Source organism: Trachurus trachurus (genome assembly GCF_905171665.1).
Source record: "Trachurus trachurus genome assembly, chromosome: 7".
In the NCBI taxonomy this organism is placed as follows: Eukaryota; Metazoa; Chordata; class Actinopteri; order Carangiformes; family Carangidae; genus Trachurus; species Trachurus trachurus.
In genome coordinates, this window is record NC_139901.1 from 986162 (window position 1) to 1005000 (window position 18839).

Below are 18839 nucleotides of genomic sequence, written 5' to 3' on the forward strand. Positions count from 1 at the left end.
ATCAAGTCTTTCAGAGTTTATGGAGTTGCATGAGGTCAAGTATGAATAGCTGTTAAATATCATGGAAAAGGATGAAAGGACAATTGGTTGTAGGTGTGTATGTGTGTGTGTGTGTGTGTGTGTTTATGTTGCTATTTTATCTTCCTGATCGTGATGTCATCAGGCTCTGTCCAGGGATTGGTCAGCAGCAACCTGAGAACAGAGGATTAGACCATCAGTAGTACTTCCACACAGTACCTTTGATCTGGTTCACTTACATTTAGCAGAAAATACATAGTAATACAGTCATTTAAGATTCAAGACTAATAACTACAGACAACTTCAGACAGTGTAACTTCAATACAGCAGTACACAGCTGTAACTGAAGCTTCTGGACAGTGTCGACAGAGTTTACCTGACAGCACTGCATCCGTCTATATTTGATTGCAATTGACTCACCTTGCAATGGAATGAAATATGGTGTCGATGTTGGTTTTAACCCTGAGGGGCCAAGTACAAGACTGCACCTGACTGTTCCCAACTATACCTGTCTATATTTGTCTGACTTGACTGTATGACCTTAAGGCATCAGGTCCAAACTCAGCACAGAAACAAGCTGTCCATGGTTCACCTCCACCTTGAATCATACTATCTGTTGCTTCTTTACCCCCAAGTGTTTGGTGAAATACAAAAAATGTTAAAAGAAAGCAAGTAGAGCAGAAGATATTCTAAATTGCAAGTTCCTTACTCCATTTGTGTCTGGGACACAGTTTATTTTATTCTACAAATAATTGAACCACCAACCTGCAGCGATAATGCCTTGCTCCGGCGCACGCAGAGCAACTACACTGAACATCAACATGAATCATTAAACAGCAGCTGAAATATTCATCAAAGTCTCTATAAATATCTACAACAGCTTCCACGAGTCAGGATTCATTTCATCCTGTTCATTTTAGCTCCACCCACAGAACATGTAAAGATCTCTGCCTACTGACCATATAAGGTAACCTCACCTACTGACCATATAAGGTAACCTCAGCTACTGACCATATAAGGTAACCTCACCTACTGACCATATAAGGATGTACTATAACCTCACCTACTGACCATATAAGGTAACCTCACCTACTGACCATATAAGGATGTAACCTCACCTACTGACCATAGGATGTAACCTCACCTACTGACCATATAAGGATGTAACCTCACCTACTGACCATATAAGGATGTACTGTAACCTCACCTACTGACCATATAAGGTAACCTCACCTACTGACCATATAAGGATGTACTGTAACCTCACCTACTGACCATATAAGGCTGTACTGTAACCTCACCTACTGACCATATAAGGTAACCTCCCCTACTGACCATATAAGGATGTAACCTCACCTACTGACCATATAAGGATGTAACCTCACCTACTGACCATATAAAGATGTACTGTAACCTCACCTACTGACCATATAAGGATGTACTGTAACCTCACCTACTGACCATATAAGGATGTACTGTAACCTCACCTACTGACCATATAAGGATGTAACCTCACCAACTGACCATATAAGGTAACCTCACCTACTGACCATATAAGGATGTAACCTCACCTACTGACCATATAAGGATGTAACCTCAGCTACTGACCATATAAGGATGTAACCTCAGCTACTGACCATATACTGTAAGGATGTAACCCTGCCTACTTACCATACAAGGACAAAACCCTGCTTATTAAGCATTTATGATGAGAACCTCACCTACTGACCATACAAGGACCTAACCCCACCTACTGACCACATGAGGACATTAGCTCAACAACTGAACAGGACTTGACTTCACCCACCAGCCCTTTTAGGACATCACCTCACCTAGTGAACATATACGAGGACATCACCCCACCTACTGACCATATGAGGACAGTAGCTCACCATACCAGCCATAACACCATAAGAACACCTACTGATCATTTGAGGACATTACTTTGCCTACCAGTCATATGAGGACACTCTCCCCTTCAGATCATCTAAAGACAGAACCTCGCCTACTGACCAGATAAGCACATACAACAAGGTTCTAATTGATGTTGTTGAGAGTTAACAGCATACAGATGAGGCGGATGGGAATGTCCGTTATGTGGTCATATATATTGTATGTCATGAAGAGATGTTAGTCTAATGAAGTCGCAGATGATCACCATGGTTTTTTTTTTTTTAACAGTTGTTGAAATGTTTCAGTCTGGACCAAAGTGGTGAAACATTAAACATAGATTTGTTATTTGTGTATATGTAGTAAATGTTTTTCATTTTGTCAGTGCATAGGCTACTGTGGCATTTCAATACCTTCAGTTTGTAGGATTTCTTAGTATTTATGAAGCATTACTGCGATCTGTCAGGTATAATCTTGGTCTCTCCGTTTTGCTTCTCGCCCACCGATTTCTGAGACGCAGCCTGGGCAACAGCCTGCAACACACAGGGAAGACAGTCATTGTAGATAAACACAGTAATGCAGGCCGGGCAACACAACATACTGTATATATATACAACACAGCAACCAACAGGTAACACAATGAAGCTGAGACCTTGAAGCTCCTCTTCCTCTTCTGGACGTTCTGTTCAGGATGGAAAATGATGACATAAACCTTGGGTATATAGAGCATCCCAAGAGAGACAGATGCACTGAGAGACATGGAGATGGTCAGAGTGGCTGTCTGGATAAACATCTGTAGAGACAGAGAAGACACAGTGAGGAAACACTCTGCACATAGAAGCTTGTTCACATCTACAGAACAGCCTCATGCTGCAGAGCACATGTGAATCTTTACATGTTCTCTTGGTGGAGATTAGGTTCTTACATTGAGTCTCAGGTTCTGCCTTTGCTGTTCAGATGATTAAGTGGTGATTATTTGTGGAATATGAGTGAGGCTCCTGTTTCCATACATCACCTGTCTGCACAACAAACACAAAGACACACACAGTGCTGCCTGGTTCTATTGTATTTCTTTATTATAAGGATTCAAGTGTGTTTCTGTGTGTGCTAAGCCATTTGACAATAGCAGAACTCCTACATTTCTTACATTGCTGTAAAAACCTTCACACACACTTGGAGCGTTAATCCTCCCGCAGCTCTGTGTTTGTTCTGTCTTCCTCAGATAGAAAAGAAAACAGCTTATATTTTATTGTGTGTTCTGCTCCTCAACAGAAGAAATGAGGAAAGAAAACTGAATGTTATCACAGAGAAGCAGGAGGAGGATTTCCCATGATTTTACTTCTAATTTTAGTTATTACTTCTTTCTGGGATTCCTTGTCCTGAACACTGAACTGCTGTTCTCTCTGTATTTCCTGTTGTTTCGTCCTCAGGGTGAACAAGCTTCTGCTTTCAAGGCAACCTTCACATGGGAGGTGAGACGTCTTCACCCACCTCCAGAGATTCTATAAGATGAACAGCTGATTGAAGTACTGTAACTACAATGATATTTATTTATCTGATCTATAAACTGGCATTAGATGATCTGTAAACTGATAGTAAATGAACTATAAACTAATTAAACTAAGCTAAAAAGGTAAATCAGACATGTGAAGATGAATCTGCTCATTCTTTTCTTTTCTTTGCATCCCTGGTTAAATTTGATGCTGCTGTCTCTCTCTTTGTGTTATTTTTGGCTTTGTTGTCTCTTTGTATTTGGTTGTTGAAGCTCTTTGTAACTATGGTTTTAACAAAGTTATTATTCTATAATGACATCCTGTGTTGGATTATAATCTGTATAATCCATCTGTTCCATTCTGCCTGGAAATGGCTGCACTTTGTGTCTAATTCTGCTGTTGTGTTTCTCTCGTACCTGAACTCACACTGAACCGACCCACTGACAACTGCTGATTTATTTTCCCTCACAGGACTACTAAACTTTTCACAACTCTGATTCATGTTCTGTGTTCACATGCAGCTCATTCACTCAGGAGATAGTGTTCTATGTCATCAGACTCAACAGCTGTTTTCACACATCACATTTTCAGTTCAAATGAAATATTGAATTTCATCCCAACAACAAAATAAAAAGTATTTTTTTATTAGTTTGTTGATATTTGGCAAAAAAAAAAACACTTTTGCAGTGTGATAATGGGACTCTGTAACATTGTCAGCTGCTCTGCTTATAAACTGGAGTTTGTAAAGTTGCAACTCAACTTGAAAGATAGAAATACAGCACCCTCTTTACATTCTTTTACAGCAATTACAAAAATGTTTAGTGGTCAAGTAGCAAAAAGTCTGCATGTAATTGTGACTGTTGGGATGTCTTACGGTTGCCACATGGAGGCACCCATTCAGTACCTGGCTGGCAGAATATTTGTTGCACATTTTTTTTGCACACACTTGATTACGGTGATGTCATTTACATGCATCCCTCGACATTGAAACCCCTTGATGCACGTTATCATTCTGCTCTTCGTTTTATTACTGGAGATGTGTTCCCAACCCATCACTGTGTTCTTTATAACAGGGTTGGATGGCTATCCTTAAAGCAGATATCAGCTTCACGGCCGTTTCGGCTAATGCTGCGTTCAAGGCAGGCTTTTGAAACCGTAAGTTACAGCTTCAAGTCACAACTACGACTTGGTAGCGTTCCAGGTAACCCGTAGCTCGTGTTTTTACCATCCTGTTGTCTGTGAAAGTTCCCTATAACGGCCACTCGTAACTTCCGACCTGTGAACTCGTACCAGATCGAACTGGTATGACTTCACAGGAAGGAAAAACACAAAGTACGAGTTTCTTTGAACGCACCATGAGTTAGCAGCCCCCGCCCTTGTCAGGCATCAATTGGTCCTCGTGCTACGTCACCACATTCACGCGCATCCCTTGGCTGCACACACAGCCCTTCATGCCGTTCTCTCTCCTCATTGGATAACACTTGTATCCCACAAGGAAAATTTTCTCCTCGGGTTACAGCAGAGCAGAGTGACGGAGAGACTCGTGTCTAGGCTGAAATACTTCATGTAAGTGATTGCTGACGGAAAATAGGACTATTTAGGACTTATATTAACAAAAACATTCCACTGATATCTGCTTTAAGTGTAAGGAGGGAACAACATTGCATGTTTTTTATTTACAAAGCCTTACTTGAAATTTTACCTGTTTATATTACCAGCTTAATCTCACTTGCAAATAAGAAGCTACTGTATATATTTAAGTTACAGAAGTCTTTATCTCTACCTACACTTAGCCCTATTGAAGAAATAGCAACAAATCAACATCCTAAGAAGGGATTGACTCCAAGCTTCTATGCATCAATCATGGAAGGATCAAAGGTATGTGGAGATCTTTTATGGTGTTCTTGGAGGGGAGGAAAGCATTGGAGGCATGTTCCCCCTGTATGTAAGCCATCAACAAATGAAATTACCATGTATTTATTATACGTCTGTTTGTTTTTTTGTTTTCCGCTCCTTTTATTTTTTATTTGAAATGCTTTTCTCCAAGAGAGATGATGGATTATTTATATTATGGACTGTGTAAATAACACATGCTACTGCCCTGTGATGTTTGTATCATTTAAGATGAGCCTTATTGTGACAGTTTTGTTCTGTACCTGTATTTTACTTGTTGTAGTGTGAATATTTATTCTGAAAAAAATTAATAAACACACTTGTTATTAAAAAAAAAAAACTTGCACACTCGTTCGCAGGATATCTTGGTTTTACAAACTCCTACAATAACCTACAAAACTGTCTGAAACTGGATCATCTTATTTCTTTAGATAGCTTTAAGAACTTACTATCAAATGTTCTACAGCCTGAATGTAATTTTGGATTATGATTTTGACTGTATTTGTATATTGTATAATTGTGTGTTTTTGTAATCAGGGCATCATTGAAAAAGAGAGCCCTGAATAAATAAAGGTGAAATGAAAAACATTTTGTTGTGTCCTGTGTTCCGACTGTCAACAATGCATTGAGGACCAAAAAACACAAGTCTGCAAAACCTTGACTCAACACTTGATCCAGTCTGTCTCTGTCCCCCCAGGTTCTGGACTGGCTCTTACCTTCTCAGTGGACTGGGCGGTACCGAAGAAGATTGGTACAAAGGCGAGCCAGACAATACAGGTGGTGTACATAGTGAAACCGATCGGCTTTGCCTCATTAAAGGTCTCCGGGACACCACGACTCTTCACCGCATACACCGTACATGTCACCTAGCAACAGAAACAGCATAGGTTTCCAAGCAGCACAGACAGCACAAGCCTCTACAACTTTTCATACTTTTCATCACCAGTATGGGAGTATGGGATCAGTACATTACCATGAGCACAATGCTGTAGCTGAGGCAACAAATAATTGACATGTCAGACATATCACACTTCAGGATCCCTCGGGCCAGGTCGGGGTTTGGGGGATGTTGCTCCTCATAATCGATGGTGGTGTGAGGGGGGATGACGCCAAACCACACAAACACACCAAGGACCTGATGCCACACATGGAGAGATGGACCTGAGTCATGTGATGAGTTGCTGCAGTCAGTAATAGGAGGTCATGTGACACCTGTTCACTCACCTGGACAGAGATGAGGGTAAAGGTGATGAGAAGTTGGGAGGTGGGGCTGATGAATTTGGGTGGAGTCACTGACTTCTTGCCCTGTTCGAAGATGCGGTAGATGCGATTGGTTTTGGTCAACATGGCAGAGTAGGAGATGGCCGTGCCAAGGCCCAGAAGCAGGCGCCGGAACGCACAAACCACCGCACCTGGCTCCGCAATCATCAGAAAGGTGATAAGGTAGATCAGGAAGATACCTGTAGCCAGAGAGAATTGAAGGTGATGTCATGCTCTGGATAATGGTTCATCTGGTTAATGTCTGATTTGATTGTGGTACTTAAAGGGATAGTTCAACATTTTGGCAAATTGGCCCATTGCCATAATCGCTATAATCATAGCAGTAGGTGCGTTACCTTTATTTGTCGGTGTAAGCTATTTTTAGAACGGCGGAGCGGAGCAGCAGGCTGCTCAGAGCTACACTACGGAGGCTAAAGGAATTTCTTGGTTTCCCTCATCAAATTCATCAAATACAAAATCCCAAAACTCCAAAACGCTTTCGTGGACAAGTTGTGACCTGCACATTCACCACGCTATGAGATAATAATGGAACGTTACGAAACTGAGCCGTTTTCGAGGTAAATACAGAGACTGCTTGCTGAAAAACTGTCCCTGAACGCAACGTGCATCAGCGGTTTTGCATGAATTTCCCTCTAAAACAACTCTGTCTGGTAACGTTCTGTTATTATCTCATAGCGTGGTGAATGTGCAGCTCACAACTTGTCCACCAGAGCGTTGTGGAGTTGTTGGATTGTGTATTTTAAAGGGACAACGAGGAGTTTTGGAAAAGCGAAGCGTTTTCACACTACATTTATGAGCCTCCGCGCGCACCGTAAAATTCTTTTGACCGGCGCAAGACGGACTCATGTTTTCATTCATCAAGAATTAAAGTCAGAGGTTCAAAGAGGTTCACATACCGTCGGAGTTCCGACCATAAACGGCGATTCAGCTGCGTTATTCTCATGACTCGTTGCGAAACCGAAAGTAAAAAACACTGGTCGGCTCGACCAGCATCTCCGCCACCACTAATAATAACAAAATAACGATAGAGACAGAACGATATATTTATCGAAAATGGGCCCATTAACAAGTGTGGGTAGCGGAGATTCATCCACATTAACGTGAGACTTTTTTATAACCGAATAGAAACTCCTCGTTGTCCCTTTAAGAGTTTGATGGGGGAAACCAAGAAATACCATGAGCCTCCGTAGCGTAGCTCTGAGCAGCTAATGGCTCTGCTCCGCCGCTCTAAAAATAGCTTGCACCGACAATTAAAGGTAATGAACCTACTGCTATGACTATAGGGATTATGGCAATGCGCCAATTTACCAAAATGTTGAACTATCCCTTTAAGTCTTGTAACATCCTGGTTTAAATTTGGTTTTGGTTTAATCTTGGCTCAAATTTGGTTAAAGTCTTATAAAGTCTGATTAAAAGTTGGTTTAAATCTGGAGTATGTATTAAATCTAATTTAATCCTGGTTCAAACATGATGACAGACTAAATCTTTTTCAGATCAGGTTTAAACTTGGTTTAATCCAGGTTTAAGTTTATGTGTAGTTTGTGCTTGCTCATGGCTGAGCACCCCCCACCCCATTAATAGTAAGCTATTTACCTGTCTGTGGAACTCACCTGTCAGTAGTACATAGCTGAGCTCCCTTCCTGACGCCCTGACAATGGGAGTGTCATTGAAGCGGATGAAGGTGATCACCACAGTACTGGTTGCTAGGATACCAAGCATAGCGAGAGAGGCAGGAACAAGGGCCCATGGGGAGTTCCACTCCAGTTTGATGATGGGGGTGGGACGACAGCCCGTTCTGTTGGGCGTAGGGCGCATGTCTGACGGACACATCTCACAGTTGAACTCATCCAGCTGATACTGATAGCCATCACAGAGCTGCAGACAGGTCAGGACAGGAGAGACAGACAGATAAGAGATGACATGGTCCCATGACATCATGGTCTCTGGGTTTAAGTCAGGTGTTTCCATTGTGATGTCTTACCTCACAGTGCCAGCAGCAGGGGACACCCTTCACCATCTTCTTCCTTTCTCCTGGTTCACATGGAAAACTACAGATGGACTCTGGAACTGATCTGTCTCCTCCAGACCACTGCAAATCCTCCACCTGTGGGAAAGACAGGTACAGAGATAAGCTCAGGGAGAGAGAGGTACAGAGAGAGAGAGAGACTGGTAGAAAATGACACAGTCTAAAAATCAAAAAAAGTAATGTTTCAATCAGCTTCATACATTTAGTCTCAGATTATTGGTCCATTGACCGATGACATGGTATCCAGGGTGGCTGTGATTGGTCATCTGGAATTGGAAGATGTCATAGCGACCAGGAGCATCTCCATTCTCATTGAATAAAACACTGGTACCTGCACTACCTGTTGGAGACAGACAGACAGGTTGACAAATACACTACGACACCTCATGGTGCACTGAAGCACCTTGGAGCTGGAGACGGACATTATTTATCAACTGTTATTTGTGATTCTATGGTGTTTATGTTTTTATTGTGTGGGAGAGCAGCTGGCCACTGTGGAATTTCCTTTGGCATCAATCTATCTATCTATCTATCTATCTATCTATCTATCTATCTATCTATCTATCTATCTATCTATCTATCTATCTATCTATCTATCTATCTATCTATCTATCTATCTATCTATCTATCTATCTATCTATCTATCTATCTATCTTCCGCAAGGCGAGGCAATTTTATTTGTATAGCCCATTTTTACAAACAGTCAGAATATGGAAACACATGGAAATGAGCACACATGCTCCTCCATCCCCACATATCTTGACACCCCTCCATTCAAAATACTGATGATTTAATCACCCATTTCCTTCCTGTCATCCACTGACACCTGGAAACAGGGAAAAAAATAGTTGCTGCTGTTTCATATCCAATCTGAGCTACGTGACATAAAAGTCAAAACAGATTAAGCTTAATGTTCTGCTTCATATTGAGCTTTACATTCATGATCAGTTTCATGTTCTGCTTGAGTCATGATAAATTGAACAGACAAAATCTGTTTCTTCATGTTATTTAACATGACTAAAGATCATCAGTGACACCTTTTTCTACACTTTTTATCTCTCATTTTTTAATGTGAATAAAAACATCTGGATGATGTTTTCTTCTTTCAGTCTTCAGCATCTACTCACTTTAATTATTAATATTCTCTCACATACACGCAAACACACACACACACACACACACACACACACACACACACACACACACACACACACACACACACACACACACACACACACACACACACACACACACACAGTAACGCAGTAACACGTTGAGTCCTCAGAGGAAACATGTAAAGTGCATTAACTTATTATCTCTGTCTAAATAAAGAAAAAGCTGCTGTGACCAACACTTCTGTTCAGTCCTGAGCCAAAACAGAACAGAACCACAACTGGACTAACCCAAAATAAAACCAGTGTAGAGCTAAACAAGAAGACCAGGGTGTGACTGAACCAAAACAGAAGTGAACCAGAATAAACTGTGGGTAGAACTGGACCAGAACAGAACTGAATCAGAAATGAATAGAACGGATCTCCTTGTGCTCATTTTAGTCAAACTCTTTAACTACAGCAACATCTAACTACAAACACACGTCTCCTGTACTGGTTAAATATTCAGCCAAAGACGAGGTCTCATGTAGAGAGACAGGCAAAGGGACAGACCATGCAGTCCCGGCACTTACAGATTAAAACATCTCCCTCTCCCAGCTGCTGCAGCTTCTCATCTTTATAAAATATAGATTTGATGTCTCATGAGATGAAGCTGCTACAGCTTGTTCTGCTGCTATGAAAGTCTTTGAAAACCTCATCCTGATCTGAATGGCTCTTGTCTGTCCTGATGGTGGTTCTCCTCCAGCTTTATGTCCTGGATCTCTGAGCCAATGGTCCACATCACTGCCAACACGGATCTCCTTTTTGATGTCCTCACCATGTAATCGTCAATCGTGAATAGACCCTAAGAAACCTGAAGTCCTTAACCTCCACCAGTTTCCAGCAGTGTCCCAGGACCTCAGACTGGGTGGTCCAGACTCTGGTCCAGCTGCCTCTCACTGTACTGTAAACTGAAACCAACAGAACCACAGGAAACCACACCAGAACTCTCTGCACCTTGACTACCACTACAGAGCCTGTTAATGAAGACCACAAACTGAATCTGTGACAGAAAACAGCCCAGTGGAGTCGAATTCCTGACCTCCAGGAAACAGTTGTGAGTCAACCAGGACTGTTCAGCAAGTCTAGGGTCATCAGAAAAATTTTTGTCCAACCTGATGACCTCCTACCATAACTTCCTTCTGTTGGAGAGGTGTCAGTCAGGCGCTTCTTGTCCAAAAATATCCTTAGTCCTCTGGACTCAACTGATGAATGTTCAGAACCAAAGCCATGAGGATAATTGAAAGCCCTTCTCCCTGAATTCCATTACCAGTTGAGTTGTTTTGCTTTGATGACCTCTGAGGCTGCAGTTATTCTGACTTCCTAATACCAAATTGCTTCAGGAGTCTCCTGTGCCTGGGACTCATTAAAGAGGATCTATGCTAGATTTGTTACCTTACAGTAATTAAACAGCTTCGGAGTAATTGTGATGGCTAAATTACTTGTTGTGAGAATGGAGGCTCTCTGACTTCCTTCGAAAACCAACCTTGTAAGATAAACGCCTCTGTCCCATATCTCGTCTGGGGAGAAATATGGACTGCTTTACAGCACAATGGCACAAACACGCCCGGTAAGCCGTAATCTCTTGTTAAAGCAGAAGTAAGCGGAATATTTGTGTTAATATAAGTCTTAAATAGTTCTATCTTCCGACAGCAATCACTTATATAGAGTGTTTGGTCTGAAACACGGGTCTGTCAGTCACTCTGCTCTGCTGTAAGCCCAGGAGAAAACTTTCCTTGTATCCTACAACCTTTATCCAATGAGGAGAGAGAACGGCATAAAGGGGCGGTCCTCTCTGTGTGTGCAGCCAAGGGATGCGCGTGAATGTGGTGACGTAGGGACGAGGGCGGGGACTGCTAACTCCATCGGCTGACAGGAAGTTAGCCAAAACCACCGGATCACTTACTTCTGCTTTAATATTATCCACCTTGGTAGACATCACTCCACAGATTGCCTTCTCACCGGCTTCATTGAAAACAAATGCACATGGCCATAGGGGGAGGGAGGAGGGTTAGGGTGAAAACATGCACTCTGAAACTGTAGGGGGAGCTCTGTAGAAAAAAAAAAGGACCAAACCCAGACTTGCATAGTTATCCTTTAACTATTGGCATCTACCAAGGTGGCAGGTGAGGATCTTGTGGACAGGGACTTAATCCAGATCAGGTCGGTCCTGTCTCCACCCTCTGATCCAACTCACCAAAAAGTGGTGATCATCTGCTATCCAGGACATGCAGCTACTGATCCCATGATCTTTTGCTCAAAGTACCTTGTTCCAGGTACATTATGACCCACTTTTTGCTACAATGTCATGTTTTATGTGGAATAGGTATGACAAAACACCACTCAGGTTCACATCAGACTGTTCCTCCTCCAGGTTTGTCCATTGCTATCCACATGTTGAAATCCAGTCCAGCAGTAAAACTATGGATCAGTGGGGCAGTGTTAGGAAGAGGCCACATGTTCTCAATCAGAACACCAGAGTAACATCATACCCGTCCACTGATTAGTTGGTAGGTCCACCTCCTAAACCACATCTGTTCCCCATTGTTGCACCCTTTCCCAGGAACCAGCTTACAACTGAAAGGGTGAGAACACCAAGCTCCACACCCCTGACCTGTCTCAGCAGGTGGTGGAGCCACACCGTGGTAGCTGCATCAAAGTGATCTACCAGGTCCTACTCATCAAAGCCTCGCCACCAGATACTCACTCAGTACGTTTACATGACACTTGAAAAAAACGAATTATTGCCTTAATCTGACTATAACTCGAGAACTGATGAGGTTCTCCCCTCAGGTCTATATTTGGGAGGGGCCCTCGTTTCCCTAAGCCTCGTAAACCAGCCTCTCCCGGAAATGCATTTCATTTCATTTCTGAGGGAGAGTCTGGCCTCATTCCCCCTGTGAGCGTTTGGGGTGGGCGGGAGCTGGGCGGGAGTAGTAGCGTTGACAGACATCCCCATTCAGCCAATCATCAAGTTGGTATATCAAACTTTTGCCGAATCCAGTTGGAAGAACAGTGAAAACTTCTTTTCCTTCAAGAAACTCAACAAGCGCCGACTCTTGCTCTTGTTTAATTGCTGTAACGGATGGTATTTCAGTAAGAACTTCCCTTGTAGGCTGCTACTGATAGATAGCTCCGCCATATTTGTTGTGGTAAGAGTCGCCCAGTGTAGTGACAGGGCTTTGCACCAGTCGGTCCCTGATTGGCCAACGTGCTGTGTCAATCACAGAAATCTGAGCGGCGACACTGATTGGCTCGGTCTTCTGAAAGTTTCAGGCCATGGATGAGGCCAGACTCTCCCTCAGAAATGAAATGAAATGCATTTCCGGGAGAGGCTGGTATATGAGGCTACGTTTCCCTGTTCCAGGTGAGGTGTTTTCATCTCAGAAGTTGTTCTAAGGCATGTTTTTATTTTTTTGGAATGATTTCTCACCATTAAAATTCACTGCTCTGATGTAGGTGAGCAGTGAGCGACCTTCCACAGGGTCCATGTCGCTGCAGACTCCAGAGTTTCCTGGGCACAGATCCAGGTGCATGTTGTGCAGAGCATGAGCAACAGCGTACACTGCATCAATCACAAACTGGACCTTCCCCTCTTGCTCATAGGATGAGTCCCGACCAATTCTCTCTTCACCTGCAGGGACACACACCATGTCACATGACATCCCATTTAATCACCTTAACCACCCCTCTCAACACGCAGACCGCATCCCATAGAGTGTGGCTCCTGAGACCCTGCGTCTTCATACGAGGACATTACATTTTTGCCTCTTAGCACCATTATACTCCATTTTTAAAAACTTTGACCTATTAGCCACATTTAGGGACACTGCCTGCACCAACTTGTGGTGATATCACAAATTACACCAATTTCTTTGGGGGGGGGGGGGGGGGGGGGTGGCGGGAATTTCAGCCGGAGCCTTCTATGGCAGTTCCCGGAAGATAAAAGACCAAGGTAAGAATTAAATCCAAATTTTATGAATGAAACCAGTGTATTAGAAATTGGTGTAATTTGTGATATCACCACAAGATAGCACAGGCAGTGTCCCTAAATGTGGCTAATAGGTCAAAGTTTTTAAAAATGGAGTATCATAAGAGGCAAAAATAATGTCCTCCTATGAGGACGCAGGGGCTCAGGAGGATTCATATTTATTAAAAACTACTCGTTATTACTTGACCGTTCCACTTCAGACTGATAGTACTTAACCTCAGGATGACACTCAGGCCAATCTGATGTGGCATTTCAGAATAATTTGGTACTTATTAGGTCCTACTGATCCCAGATAGCAAGGAGAAATAAAAAATGCACACCAGAAAAAAGCTGGGGTCTCAGGAGGATACCTGTACATTTCTTCTTGTCAGGGTCCAACTTGATTCCAGGTCGGGTCAGTTTACACCTGAAGTCGTCCTCCCAGAACTCATTGAACCAGATGTTCCTGCGGTTGTTCTCCAGAGATCGAGACATGAAGTACTGATCGAAACCTGGAGAACAAACACACAATAAGACACACAGTGACACACACACATACACGCTGAAGCCCTCAGTAATGCACACACAGAAAAACACTCAGTTCCATACAACAGCACACACACATATATATACACAGTAACAAATACAGATACACACAGTACACAATCATGATGTTTGTGTGTTGTTGTTTTCACCATCTATGGATGCTCGTTTCGGCAGGATGGTGATTGCACCCTCTGCCACGTCTTCCAACTCTGAGATCGGTGAACTTTTTGCCCCCCAGCTGTCTGAGCCCACAAACAGGAAGTGACCCGTCAGGTTAGCACGCTGGGCTGCTTCAAGGACGCGCCTGCCAGAAAAACACATGGGGAGTCAGGATCAGTCAGATCAGTAATCTTGATTCCTGGCTTGATATGATCTCTGATCTCAGGTATGTTTGTTTGTATGGGTACTTGATGTCGTCCTCGTTGGCGAAGATGATCACTCCTCTGGCGTTACTCGTCTCCATCAGGCGTCTGATGATCTTATCAAACAACCCGGCCGTCGGCTCACGAGGAATCTTCACTGACTGAGCGATACACACCCCACCTGAGAGGGACAAGGAACATTTCATGTGAGAGACGGAGACAGGTAACAGCCCACCTGAGAGAGAGAGAGAGAGAGAGAGGGTGTTTTCCAACTGTGTGTAGACTCTCTTTTTTTTAATTATTATTATTAATTCAGTATCTTTCTTTTTTTGTTTTTTTAAGTTTATTTTTTTGGCATTTTTTGCCTTTACTTGATAGCACACAGTATAGATAGACAGGAAAGGGGGAGGCAGAGAGAGGGGGGATGACATGCAGGAAAGGTCTGCCCGACACGGGATTCAAACCGGGGACGCCTGCGTTGAGGACTGTCGCCTCTACATGGGGCGGCCGCTTTAACCACTGCGCTACGCACCGCCCCAGTATCTTTCATTTTTCTATGTTAATTTGTCTTTCTTTCTTTTCTATTTCTTATGTTTTGAATTTCTGCATCATCTTCTTACTATGAAGACCACCGCTGTTGTTGTTGTTGATTTTTACATAGGGGAGGTATGTTTATAAGCCTTTTTTGGCTTCTACCTCTCCTGCACAATGTTTCATTTTACTATTTTCATTATTTATGCAGGTTATATAATGTGCAAATAAAAAACTAAACTAAACTACTACAAGGGAGACAGGGCAGGCCAAACAAGACCAGAACCCCAACATACCAGCCTCTCTGGAGATCTGCATGAAGGCGTCAACGCCGCTCTCTCCGTAGTTTCCTTCTGAGGCCAGCGTGGAGACGTAGTTCCAGCCCAGTGCTTTGACGATGTCCAGCATGGTCTGAGCCTGGTACGAGTCTGGAGGAACCACCCGAGAGAAGAAGTCATATCTGTTGTTGTCGCTAAGCTCTGGCGCTGTGGACGCATAGCTCACCTGGGGGATCTGGGAGACAGGACAATCATCAATAATCAGAAAATATATGTTTAACAGACTGTGACCAGAAGAAAACAGACACACAGAGACCAACACACACACACACACACACCTCACTATCTTTGTGAGGACACTCAGGTCTTTAGTAGCGGTCCTCGTAAAGATAGAAGGATAATAATACACATACAGTAACACACACACACACACGCAGTCTTGTGTGCTAATGTGATTGTTATTCAGTTTATTGAAGCTGTGACACAAATTCATGCTGTTACACAACGCTAATCCTGTGTGTGTGTGTGTGTGTGTGTGTGTGTGTGTGTGTGTGTGTGTGCCTGCAGCTTAATAAAGGACTCCACATTAACAAGCTCCTAAAAGCAGACCTTGTTATCACAGTCATCTTCATCATCATCATCATCATTGTCAGAGAGATGCTTCACTGGAGCGAAACAAACCCGAATATCTGATGCTGTGACATCACAGCCTCCTCACTAAGTGATTGGTCAGCTGTGTGCAGGTGACAGAGTGGGCGGGGTCAGAGGTTCTTCTCCATCTTTCCACCACCACACGGATGATGGTGTCACATGATCAGTGAGCTGCTGCTGATTGGTTTGAGAGGAAGTGGAGTATATACATCTACTACTGCTACAGTTGTACATATAGCTGCTACGGTCACATGGCCCTAACCCGCATGTGGCCCACGTGGAGCTGCTCCCTGCATCATAGAACCTAGACCAGGTCCTGAGACATACACACAAGCACCCTGATGGAGACTCTGATAACGTTGTGGGGCTGTTGTGGTGTTGCTTGGTGGTATGTGGTTGTAGAGTGATTTGTGTGTGGGTGAGTGAGTTGTTGTGTGTTGATGGTTAATGCGTCTCTATGATCTCTACGACCATCTCTATGATCTGATCAACATGTGTTTCTGCTGTGTCTGCATCGATCATGTAATGACGACATAAATGCACTGATCACCTAAACTACTCTTGATGTGTGTCGACCCACATGGCAGATCACTGTATTGATCTGTCTCTGTATTAATGGAAGTGACCGGTCATCAGATTTTACTTTTAAAACTATTCCCTTGATGCATCTGTTATAATAATCGAATAACCTGCCGAAAACACACACACACACACACACACACACACACACACACACACACACACACACACACACACACACACACACACACACACACACACACACACACACACACACACACACACACACACACACACACACACACACAAAGTCATTAGAGGCTTTCATTAGAGACAGTCAGTCATCCAGACAAAAACTGTCTGTTTAAAACATTAATCCACCAACCAGACTGTTCCATCTACTGGCTGTCTGTCTGTTCACCTGTCTGTCTGTTAACTGTCTGTCTGTTCACCTACTTGCCTGTTAACCAATCTCACTGTTAACCCATTTACCTGGCTGTGTGTTAAACTGTCTCCTTGTTAACTCCTCTGTTAACCAGTCAACAGTGTACCTCTCTGTATCTCATCTGCAAGTACAAAGGTGTATTACCTGTGTGTTACCTAATAATGATAATAATAATAATAACTTGTATTTATATAGCGCCTTTCAAAATACCCAAGGTACTTTACATGACCATGATTATTCACAGGTTTATCTACATGTTACCTGTATATTTACAGGTGTGTTACCTGTGTATTACCTGTGTGCTACCTGCATATTTACAGGTGTAGCCTACTATCTGTATGTTACCTACATGTTACATGGATGTTACCTGTTTATTGATGTGTCTTACTTATATTACATATAGTTACAGGTGTGTTTTTACCTCAAACAGACGCAGGATATTAGCCACCATGATGGACACTGAGCTGGCAGATGCTCCGATTACACCCACCACCCTCTCTGGTTTGCGAATGATTGGCAGCTCTCCGTTGGAGCAGCGGATGTCGGATGTGTCTTTCTGGATCAGCGCCTGGACAAAGGTGAGAGACTGTTCCAGGGCGTAGGTGTCTCTGGAGCAGGTATCCAGGATCCGGGCCCCGAGCGTGATGTTGGGCAGCAGTTCAGGGTCACTGTTGATCTGGTCCAGAGCATACAGCATGGCCTCCATACGATGGATCCCCTTCTCCTTCTTCAGCTCCCCGCAGGGTAACCCGTGGGGGCCGCGAGAGTGGATTGGGAACAGCCCTCCCAGAGTGATGTCACCAGGTATCTTTATGGAGTGGGGATGAAAGTGCTGGTGTGAGGCGCTCACCTGGATCACCTCTCCACCAATAAAGAACCAAAGAGACAGCAAGAGGCGGGGCCACAGGGACAAGTGATGGGGTGTTCGTCCGATCCAGAGCAACACGCGGTGATGACAATAAAGAGAGTCAGGGAGGGGGGAGGGGGCAGGGCCTGATGGTGCCATACTGAGCTAACTTTCAGCTGAGAGTTTTCATCCTGCTGTGAACACCTGAGGAGACATCAATCAATCAATCAATCAATCAATCAATCAATCAATCAATCAATCAATCAATCAATCAATCAATCAATCAATCAATCAATCAATCAATCAATCAATCAATCAATCAAGTTTATCTTCAGTGCATCAAGCTGAAATAATCTATTCTACAGATTTCAAATAATTATCTGTGTTTTTTACTGATAATCTCACAGCTGTAAGTGTCTGGTCTGTGTGATAATTGATTATCCTCAACTAAACCTGATCTGTCTGATCCAAACCAGATTTCTTTGGTGGGCGATACAGATTGCATGTTTATGTGAGAGTTGTGTTTTAAATTAGCTCGATTAATATCTGTTTGATATTGATATCTGATCTGTTTGATACAGTTTATTGTCACTGAATCCTTGTACGATCATCATATCTAAGGTATCAGATCTTCAACTTCAGTCTCTGTGTCTGACGCAGTCAAATGTTCTGTCAAGTTCAGGATTCAAATGTTTTTTTTTATAACCAATTCTTTGTGGTGATGTCTCTTCTGATTTGTGGCGTTCCCCTTCATTCAGTTTCATGCTGCCATTGGCACACCTGCACTGTCTGGACGTAGATTTAACATCAGTTGCAGGCTTATGGGGCACTAGGCAGAGCTGTACACCTAGTCCCTTACTATTCAGGCTTGCACTGGAGCATCTCGCAAATCATTCATACACAGAAATACAGGGGTTATAACACTATATATTCATCAA

At 43.1% G+C, this 18839-nt stretch overlaps 1 protein-coding gene across 2 annotated transcripts; it reads right to left on the minus strand.

The window, feature by feature from the left end:
* Positions 1-2357: 2357 nt before the first annotated feature.
* Positions 2358-18060, minus strand: grm6a (glutamate receptor, metabotropic 6a; the record flags this gene model as incomplete). 2 transcript variants are annotated; one of them, XM_083974861.1, is made up of 14 exons in its annotated part: positions 2358-2441; positions 2561-2701; positions 6011-6160; positions 6268-6429; positions 6519-6754; positions 8186-8450; positions 8557-8679; positions 8802-8941; positions 13186-13386; positions 14094-14234; positions 14418-14572; positions 14676-14811; positions 15458-15674; positions 17476-18060. In XM_083974861.1, the coding sequence occupies 14 exons, from the start codon at positions 18058-18060 to the stop codon at positions 2358-2360; spliced, it is 2736 nt and encodes a 911-aa protein (XP_083830987.1). The 2 variants fall into 2 exon arrangements, with proteins under 2 accessions (XP_083830987.1, XP_083830986.1); XM_083974860.1 differs by having other exon boundaries at positions 2528-2701.
* Positions 18061-18839: the final 779 nt, after the last annotated feature.